The following is a 10478-nucleotide window of genomic DNA, read 5'->3' as shown; positions in this document are numbered from 1 at the left end:
TATATATAAAATAAAGATTTTATTTATTTACTTGACACAGAGAGAGACCACAAGTAGGCAGAAAGGCAGGCAGAGAGAGAGGGGGAAGCAGGCTCTCAGAAGCCCAATGCAAGGCTCGATTCCAGGACCCTGAGATCATGAGATCATGACCTGAGCCAAAGGCAGAGGCTTAACCCACTGAGCCACCCTGTCATTACAATATGACGATTTTTTTCCATGACAGATAGGTTACAAAATAATTAGATTAAAGCTTATTTTCTGTTAGTTACGTATTTCATTTGATGGCATTTTCTCATTTTGTCCTCAAATTCCCAAGGTTTACTCTTCTGTCTTTCAGGACCCTATGAAATAAATTTCACTTCTTCGGATAGAACTAGGGCACATAGTACTGTGCTCTGCACACACCGAAGGCTTAATAAATATTCCTGTGAATAAGCTCTAGAAAGAGAGGCTACTGTGAAACATACTTAAATATCAGTATAAATTTGCTATATAATTTTTTTCTGATGTTACACCAGTTAGTTATTAATTTTCTTCTATGGTATTTTTCACAAGATGAAAATAAGTTTACTAAAGAGGAACTTTTCAAAGTATAAAATTGTATAAAATTGTTTAATTTTTCAAAGTATAAAATTAGCTGCTACACAATCAGACAAGAATGTGAATTTATAAGATAGATGCAATACTGTTTGTACCACATACTATATAATGTGATGTTTGGAGCAGAAAATCAGTAGTTTTCAGCTAATACTAAGACAGGAAATCATTGAATATCAATTGATATTAAATTGGCACAACTGAACTAAATTAATGTAAAATGATTTGGTACAAAGCCCAATTTTTCTATTACTTTAAGTGGAATTTTGCATTAACTTATATAACTGTAAATTTTCCACTACTCCCTATTTAATGTTCTAGCTGCATCATTCTGTAACTTGAATCTATTAAAAACTGTATAACATTCTACCAAAGATGGTCTATAAAAGAAATGGAAATTTATTTTGAATAGTATTCCACTCCCGAAAGCTTTAGAGGTAAGTAGAAATGTCTCGGATTTTATTTGTTATTGATATTTAGATGTTTCTGTTTAACTTTTATTGTTCAGTTGATTAAATATACCATAACTCTTTTTTAAAGTTGCAGGAAAAAAACAGTAAGCACAGAGAATGGGAAACTAAAACAAGTGTGGAATATAATTTGAGGGCTGAGATTAATCATTATATTGCATTAGGAATGCTTTAGAGGTGATACCGGGTGAAATCTCCACGATTCACAAGGGTCTTTCGTTTCTCCTCATTTAGAAAATTTGTCTTGTTATTAAATATATTTATTCCTTTTCTTCTAATTAAAAAGTAATATTAAAGGAATATTCAAACCAAAAATTTTTTAAAAAGAAAAGAGGAACTATATGAATCCGAGAACTTCTTTAACAGCAATGGAGACACTGTAATAGGTCACTTCTTCCTGTCCTAGGAGAAGCGGCGCTTCGGAGGGGACAGGCCCTCCCCGAGTTTTTTTCTTCCCCGGGTAGAGAGCGCTCGGTGGTCAAAGGTCCGGGAGGCTGGATTCAAAACAAACAAAAAAAATAAAAAGGGTGATAAAGACTTGCGTTAACTGGGGGTCAAAGGAGCGCAAGGGGTCCTTTTGCACTTCACCTTGGAGGAGGGGTGAAGAAGCAGGATAAGAAGGAGCCAAAATTCTTAACAAAGTCGCAAGGCCGCCGGGTCGCACGTTTCCAGGAACACGGTGGATAATCGAGGAAGGCGGGGGAAAACGGGGTAGGTACCCCTCGACTTCTTCAGCCCAAATTTCGAATTCCCTCCACTTTGCTCCGTCCTGTTTCTCCCCCCGCCCCCCATCCCCGCCCCAGCAGTCAATAAATTGGTCGAGCGCCCGGCCTACGCTCGTAGCCCCAGTTCCTTAAGTCTCCTAGACCCTCGAGAGAAAGACCACGTTTTCCGGGAGACAGGCATAGTGGGCTGTAAAAAAAACAAAAAAACAAAAATTTTTTTCTCCAGTGTCAAGTCTTCCTAGTAGAGAATCGGCTTGATTTCCCTCCACAGCCGAAGCAGAAGGCAAACAAAACAAAACAGAAACTCAAATAGCAACCCTCCTAAATCACTTAAGATCAGGTGCCAGAGTTCCGCGAGTAGAGCTGTTCTGGTGGTAAGGAGTAGGGACCGCGGGGAAGCGAGGGTCTGGGAACTAGGACGGAAGGCCCCTCGCTGGGGCGTGTCAGAGGAGGGGACAGGGAAGGGTGAAGCCGGACTGGGCTGCCAACCTCGGGCTGCGCGCGGGGCGCAAGGGCCCGGGGGACGAGTCCCGAGCGAGCCCGGTTTCCGATTTCCCACGGTCCGGGGCTCTGCCGGACATCCCTAACGACCTCCTTTCGACCCTCGGGCCCCCCCACCCATTAAAGAAAGAGGAAACGCGGCCCACTTCGGTCCGCGGCGGAAGCGCTGCCAAACGAATGAGTAAGTCAGGCGCGGGCACGGCACCTTGTTTACCCCACTCGGCGGCGCGCCCCTGCGGGCGCCTCGTTCGCAGACGGCGTCGGAGACGCTGAACCCGGGAGGCAGTCGGCCACGATTGGTCGGTGATAGGGAGGAGGACGCTGGGAGACAAGCGTTGCAGTGCCAGCTCTCTACCGCTAGATGCCGCTCCCTCCCAACAGGAGCTGAGCGCGGGTTCGTGGCCGACAGATGGCGCCTGCGCGTTCCATTCGCCTCCAAGTCGCCGAAGAGCGAACACCCCAAACAATCCCGAAGCGCCACCAAAAAAAAAAAAAAAAAAAAAAAGAAAAAAAAGAAAAAAAAAAAAGAAAAAAAAAACCCGCCGGATCCGACCGCCACTTTCAAAACCCCCCACCGCTCTAGAACCGCGGGAGCTTCCGTCCCTGAGTAGAATTCGAGGGTGTAAAGAAGAGGAAGGGGAAAATATCTTGTACCAGCCCAGGGGTGAAGAAGCCCCCGGCCTGAGAAAGAAGGAAGGAGGAGTGGGGGAGGCGAACAGTCTCGTTGCTGCCTCTGTGTACGCTGAGGGGGGAGGTAAGTTATAAAATGGCGGAGGCGAAGCTTCTAGAAGTTTGGAGGGGCACCCGGAGGGCGCGGGGCCCACTGTGAGGTGTGTATGGTTGAAATAGGGCGCGAGAGAGGAGTTGGGAGGGAAAGAGAATGGGCACTCTGTTGCCATTTAATTTCCCCTCTACTCCCTTTGCCCCCAAGCGGGGGCAGCCATGGAGCGGGTGGCTAAGTCAAGACGGGGAGAAGCCTCCCCGTCCCCGCGTAACCCCCAACCCTTCTTTCTGCCTTCTCCCCGCAAGTGGCTACCTCAACATTACCAAGGAACTTCCAGACCCCCTTCCTCCCTACCTCCTACTCCTAGAGTGGCTTTCTACTGCACGACTCTTCTTTTCGACTACCCTCGCTGAAGATTTTCTCTTCCTTCCCTCGCCCAACTCTCCCTCGGGGCCTCCACGGAGACCCCCCCCCCCCCAATGGGTGGCCCAAAATGGAGAACGCGGAGCAGCGCAAGATGGAGGCTCCGCTTCTCTGTGTAGCATTAGATTTAGGTGCCTTTTCTCCGGCAGGCTCTTAAGCCTGGGAGAGCCCAAACTGGAGGTGGGGTGGAGTGCGAGCCGTAGTCGGGGGAGGAAAGCCGGGGAGGCCGTGGCTGGGGTGGGGGAGAGCGCGGTATCGTGGTGAGGGGAAGGAAGAGAGCAAAATGGTGGTGCTGGGAACCTAGGGGGGAGGGGAGAAGCGGAGGCTCAGTTGTGTATATTTGGGCCTCGGACCGAGGGAGGCGAGGGAAAATCTACTCTGATCACACCCCTCCCTCGTGCCCCCTCCCTTCTCCCTTCCCCTCTTTCCTTTCCTCCCTCCCTTCGCTCCCTCCCTCTCTTCCTCCCTTCCTAGAGAGGGAACAACATTCATGTGACGGGCCCCTCTGCTTCTCCCCCGCCCCATCATCTCCAGCGCGTGGTGGGGGAACTGCTTGGGAAAGCGATTGGCATCGATCTCTCCATCCCTTCCGAGGCCCGACTTCGGTCAGTTTTCTTCGGGCAACAATTTTATAAATAGGCTGGGGTCTGGCGGTGTTGGCCCCCGCGTGCAGACCTTGCCCCGAAGGGGGCCCTGCCTGCCTGGCATGGGAGGAGGGGGGAAGGGCGGGAGTGGAAGGCTGTTTGTTGGGGGGTTTTGGCGCCACTTTTGTTTTAGTTTTAGTGCTGCTTTTCGTTCCCACCCCCACCCGCACTGTCTTTCTCAAGGCACGAACTGAGCTGATCCTTGCCCCAGGTAGGCAGCTTCTGCTTTTTCCCTCCACACTTTTATTCTTGCTTGGGGTTGACTTTCTTTTTTCTTCTCTCGCGTACCCAGTGATCTGTGGACGGCGATTTTAGCAGGAAAAGGGTCTGATGGGCCATGGGAGAGAGAAGGTGTGGGAAACAGCATCAAGTAGTTCCGCAAAACTTTGAGCCCCGTTCCCATTTTCTTCTGGCCTACATTCGTAAACGTATTGTTGATTTCTGCCTTTTTTTTTTTTTCCTCGTCGCGAGAAGGTCTTGTTTTGCCTTTAGTTTTTTATAAACCGCTGTACTTTCGACATTTAGTTTCCGCTCTCCCTTGGTGTATATGTCATTTTATTTTTAATTCTGAACTGTAATGGGTTTTGTCGTGAGATTTTTCGTGCTGCAGTGTTCAGCTTTAATTTTTAATATTGCATTAGTAGTTTCATCCGGTTTGTGAGACTTTCTCCTCCGTGGCCTAGAAATGTTTTATATGTTGTTGCCTACCACCCCTCCCTTCCCTCTCCCTCCGCCTTTCTCTTGGATGTAGTTTCTTAATTGAGGGTCATGGAGCTTGATTAAATGGTTATTTACAGTTTACACGGTATATCTATTAGAAACTTTTGATCTGTGGGATTAGGTTTAAGTAAACGAAAAGCTTGTGTTGCTTTGAAATGGTTCCTTAAAATGCGCGGGCCGCCCCCCCCCCCCCCCCCCCCGGTAAAGCCCCATCTTCCCCTAGTACTGGAGTGTAAATTCCATACCCCTTTTCTCCCACGGACCGCCGTATTTCACGGCAGCCACACCCTGTATTTGTCTCTGTGTATTGGACTCATTATCAGCTTAATTTAGTGACTCTTAAACCACCATGATGGGACTTGCTTAAGCACGAAGCTTCTTTTCCTGTTTAGTCCTAGTGGTTAGTGTCGAAAGAGGAATAATCGAGGTTTCTTGATGAAACCTTGTGCGGTCCAACCTCTGCCTTTTTTCTGTTGTCTTTTTTCCTACTCCGGGCTGTTGGCGGTGTCAGCACCGCTGCTGGGGGCGGGGGTGGAGGGGAGAAAGAGTCGGGTTACCGAAGTGCGTCATTCCTGGCTCTAGCAGGGCCTGCTCGGGAGCTGCTGGTGTTTGTTACTGTCCTCGCAGCACTTTCCTGCCAACCTTCTCTCTCTGCGTATTGGTTAGGAGCAAGAGCAGGAGGCGGTCTTCGAATTCTATCTGTAGCCTAGCGCGTTGCGTTTCAGGGTATATGTGAACTTAGTAAAAAAAAAAAAAAAAAAAAAAAACCGGCCCTGGAAAGTGGATACATTTCTGTTTAATGACATACAATTCAGGTAGTTTAGACTTGCTTTCATATATTTTCCAATGAACGATGGGGTTAATTTTGAACATTTTAAACCACTTACATTAAAATGCCTGGTTTTCTTTTTACATTGATATCAATCTATAATTAGGGATCAGAAGGACCAGTTAAGGCATAAGTGTTAAGCGGTTTTTCAAGTGGCTGAATTGTAATTTTATGACACATTATGTTAAATAGTCTCTTTTTTTTCATTTTGAGCCCAAGTGCTATATGAATGTAAGCTAATTGCAGATGTTTAAGTTCATTTTCATCACATATTCCTTTTTATCCTTGTGGATATAATTTTAAATATGCCCTTTGGATCTTATGGACTTTATTAAAATTCTTAAAGATGGCCATTTCTTTGTTTTTAACTGAATTCTTAAATTTTCTGCTTAACAAGTAGTTGTGTAGGGTGACAGTTACATTGCTTAATTCTTGATTTCTTGCTAGTCTTTGATACTTCCCTATCTTTGGGTTTTTGTCAGTGTTTTTACTGAGCACAGTGTCTTCTTATAATTCTTTTCTGAAGATAATAATTGGATAAGGGAGGGTGGGAGGTAGAGATGAAAAAAAAAATGGCCTTGAGTTGATTGTAGCTGGGTGATGACTACAGGAGAGCTCATTGTACTATTATTCTCTCTACTTTTTTGTGTGTACTTGAAAATGTCCATAATCAAACAAAAAAATTGAAAAAATTTCAAATTGTCTTGGAATTGTGGTGTGATGACATAAAGTTTATATTTACGTATCAGTTACTGCATGGAAAACTTGTCCTTGTATATAAATACTTACACAATGCCTGATATATAAACTTTGAAAAAAATACTTAAATTGAACCAATATAGAATAAGCAATATAAGTTCTTACAAATTGGCTGAACTTCAAATGTTTGTAACTTAGTCTGAATGTGGTCAACTTTTAGTTTCTTTTTTTAAGCCTTTGAAAACGGGGAAAATTCCATTCTCAAAGTTTTGTAAATTCTGCTTCTTGTCTATTTCATTAAGTTGGAGTTACAGTGAGTCAGTATGAAAGGGATTTACTATTAATAGGAGGGGCTTTGGCAGTTGCAATAAGTGACAGTGGAAGGGATTCGGGTGCCCTGGGGCGCATTCCTGGTAGGAAGATAGAGGTAGGAGTTGAATTCAGTTTCAGTATTTGGTGTTTAATGAATGGGTAGAGAAGAGGATTGGATAAGAAATGTACTTATTAGCCTTTCTTTCCCACTGTGAAATAACTAGCATTCCACGGTATCAGAGACTGGCAGTGGGGGTGGGGTGGGTTCTTTTTTTTTTTGGTAACTGATACGAAAACAAATGTTTACTTATAAAATGAGTTAAATCCCACCTCTTTAAGGATTTGGTGTTGTAGTTAAAAGTTGATATGTAAAATATTCTAATGTGTTCTATAAAGGACATTCTGACCATTAACCATCAGCAGTAAAAGTGCATTGCAGTTAAAATAATCAGTTTCCACAATTAATATATATGTGAATTGTTCCTTCACTCTTTGAAGGTAAGTACCTTATTTTCTGCAGTTTTGTGTTGTTCAGTGTCAGGCTTTTTACCCCATGAGATGTAGTTTTGAATATATGTCAAAATTCTAAAGGGAATCCAAAATAATAGATATTTAATTTTTGTGTTGGGTGAAGTGTGTTCCCTCATCATTATTAAAGCAAAATTCCACCCTACTCTAGGAACAGATATCTCATAACTGTTAATATTAGTCTGTATATTCATATTTAGCATTTTAGCTTTAGAAGAATGTTATGAGAAGACATTACATATTTTGAATTCTTATTTGTATGCAAATCTTAAGTAGATGATGAGGATTGTGGCTTCAGATTTATTGTGGCAAGGTAACAGTTAAACTATTAAGCCAACAGATTATGAGTTAGGAAACTTTGAAGTCTGTTTAGTTAGGATTTTTTTTTTTAAAGTTCACACACTCCAGATTTTAATGAGATTAAATCCTACATTTTTCATTATTTTCTTTTTCAATCTTGCCTTGCTGACTGGTGGTTGTCTGAGGACCTGTATATTAAAATGGGTAGGGAAGGGTGGGGAGCAGGCTCAGGCTCAAATAAATTATCTTTCGGGAATATAGTGTTAGATGTGAAAATATGCCTTGGACAGTTTAGTGCTTAATATTCTGCATGTTTAACTGATGCCACCCACAGTCATGTGTGGGAAGGGAGTAAACAGTGAATAGCGTATTCTTTTTGCTTTTGGTTCTTTATAATAGGTGGAAGACTCCAGATTTTGATGGCTGCAAGCTAACTTTTGAGTTTAAAATTTACATTAAGTGGACACAATGATCTGTTCATTTTATCTTAGCAGGATAATGTTCACATCTCTTTAATGTGGTGACTTTTGTGCCTCACATGTTCAAAAAAACCAACCTGGTCTTGTATCAGCATTTTGAAATTGCTATTAGTAGATTATTCAGATACTTGAAATGACAGTTATTGTACAGTGGAGCACTAGTGTATACCTATTTTGGAAGTTGGGAACCTTAGCAAAGGAAAGGGATAGTCCCAGTTAGCTAAGGGTATCAGTATATACTGAAATGTGATTAGTTACTGGAGAATAAAGAAGAAACTTGAATGATTTAGGCTATTTTAAAACTTCTGTACGTTTTCCTTTTGCAGTTTTCTACATTTGTTCCATGCATAGGACTTTTAATTTGTGGTTCAGTGCTGTCCCTGTATAATATTTTCTCTGTATCTCTGGCTGTCATGAGTGGTGGTTATTGCATGTTCTTTCTGTTTGGTGAAGATAATGTGAGAAAACAAAATTGTCAGTTAGATTTTTTTTTTTTTTACATATCCTGAGCTGCCTACTTTGCATTTAATCGAACCAAATTTTATATTTCTTCAGTGTAAGTGGTATTGCTTGTGGAGTTTTGAATATGTGCATTATAGAAAACAAACTACATCTCTTTAGCAGCTGTGGTAATCTGCTACCTGAACTGGGTTCCTAATGTATGCTTGATATAGTTCTCTCTTTGATACAAACCAGAAGAAAACAAGAAGTCCTTGCATATGGTTTGTCAGGAGATTATTGAAATTGTTTTATACTCCCCATTCCTCCAAAGGAATGGGTGAATAATGTTAATGCTGTTTCTTAAAAATTTTTTAATTGGAAAATACATTACTAGGATTGATGAGACCAACTAGAGAGATTACTGTAAGCTCTGAATAATCTAGGGTACACTCAAAGGTAAAATTCCTTTTTAATGTCTTACTGTTGTTAAAGGGAAAAAGAGTAAGTCCTGTTTACACTTTTTGCATGCATAACATTGGTGTAATGGGATTTGTTCTATAACTTGTTGAATCCTGAGATATTCTAAGAAATAATTTAGTTTGCGTTCCTTTTGAATACCAATAACTGTTTCAACTTTATTTTTGTTTTAACATTTTTAATTTAATTTTCTATACCTTGCAAGATAGGTGGTTATTGTCATTTTACAGATGGGGAAATTGAGACTCAGAATAAATGACTTGTCACATGATAATAATTGATGGTTTGAATTCAGACCCAAATTAATTTGGCCTCAAAACCTTGGCACTCTTTTTTTTTTTTTTTTTTTTTTATTAATGCTCATTAGTTTCCCTTAAGTAAGTGGTTTCAGTGTTGGGTTATCTATCACCACAAAGCGTGTGTCATTTTAATATGGTAAAATGAAGATTTTTTTCATGTGTAGTGCAAGGTAAATACAGATGTTTTACACAGGGTTAGATGAGTTGCTGCCTAATGAAAAGTGTAAACTTTGTTTTACACTAAAAGATTAGTTGAAATAAATCTGAGCTTTGTTTTTCTTGCATGTGCTCATTATACAGAAGTTTGTGTGATAATATGATGAATTGTGTTCTTGATTTTTTTGGGGGGGTGGTCTTGCTATGGTAGATAGAGTGGTTTCACTGAATTTTTTCCGTGTGTAATTTATGTTCTATACAGGCTAAGTGTGTCTGAGCGTAGTTCCCCAGTCTTTCAGCTTGTTTATTGAGCAGTTAGATTTGAAATAAAAATGTATTTTTATAAATAAAAATGACTTTTATAATTCACTGCTCTGAGTGATTCTGTAAGGGGAATTTGTTGTTAGTTAATGGTACCTTAAAAATAATTCTCTTCCCTTGTGTTAGTATTTCTGCTTGCTTCTAATTGCTATTCTAGTTCATCTTTTGACTTTATTAAATTTTCTTGTTCTAATTTGTATAGGTAATAGTTAATATCGGTGTCTTTGATCATTAGTAGGTTCATTAGTGATCAGTGACAGGAATCCTGGTCTCAGCTTTGTTTTTCCTCTCTCCTTTCTGCTTCTCATAAACTACAATTAGAACTTTTCTTACCTGAAGGACTGCTAGATGTTGGATAGCTGGCCTACAGTAAATTAGTGGAGATGAAGTAAAACAATGTATAGTGCTTTTCATAGCCATGAGTCAAATTTATATATTTTATGTTAATTGTTCCCTTAAGCTTCATTCTGTGGGAGATAATTTTTCCAGTGATGCAGTCTTCTTCTACCCCAGATTCTTTGTTCAATATTGAGTCTTTTCATCTATGTTTACCTCTTTGTACTCCCAAGAATAACAAGACCCTGGTGTTCTACAACAGGATTATGCCCCAAGGCATCCATTGTATGTAATGAATTAGTTTCTCTCCTTTGTATCTGGCAAGATACTAGTTTTGTGCCATTCTTGGGGGAATTCAGGAAATGGTCATTCAAATAATTTTGAGTTTTGTGGTTAATCAACATTGTGGAACCCTGGATGAGAAGGGCTGCAGAATATTAAGGACCTTGGTTTGGTTCTAAACAGAGTTCTACTTTTTTTTTTTTTAAAAATTATTT

General features: G+C 41.2%; 2 protein-coding genes across 2 annotated transcripts in view; one reads left to right on the top strand and one right to left on the bottom strand.

Annotated features, from left to right (window-relative positions):
- Positions 1-642: 642 nt before the first annotated feature.
- LOC132007009 (uncharacterized) lies at positions 643-3192 on the bottom strand. Its single transcript, XM_059385184.1, has 2 exons — positions 2499-3192; positions 643-1561 (listed from the first exon to the last, which is right to left on the bottom strand). The coding sequence occupies exons 1-2, from the start codon at positions 3190-3192 to the stop codon at positions 1470-1472; spliced, it is 786 nt and encodes a 261-aa protein (XP_059241167.1). The 3' UTR covers positions 643-1469.
- STAG2 (STAG2 cohesin complex component) overlaps positions 2757-10478 on the top strand; it is a 147907-nt gene continuing 140185 nt past the window's right edge. The window contains exon 1 of the mRNA XM_059385182.1: positions 2757-3047. The gene's annotated coding sequence lies outside the window, so the exon portion shown is untranslated. The remainder of the gene's footprint in view (positions 3048-10478) is intronic.

The sequence above is a fragment of the Mustela nigripes genome, chromosome X (assembly GCF_022355385.1).
Source record: "Mustela nigripes isolate SB6536 chromosome X, MUSNIG.SB6536, whole genome shotgun sequence".
Taxonomy (NCBI): domain Eukaryota; kingdom Metazoa; phylum Chordata; class Mammalia; order Carnivora; family Mustelidae; genus Mustela; species Mustela nigripes.
The sequence above is the reverse complement of the archived record's forward strand: the minus strand, read 5'-3'. Positions and strand labels throughout refer to the sequence as shown.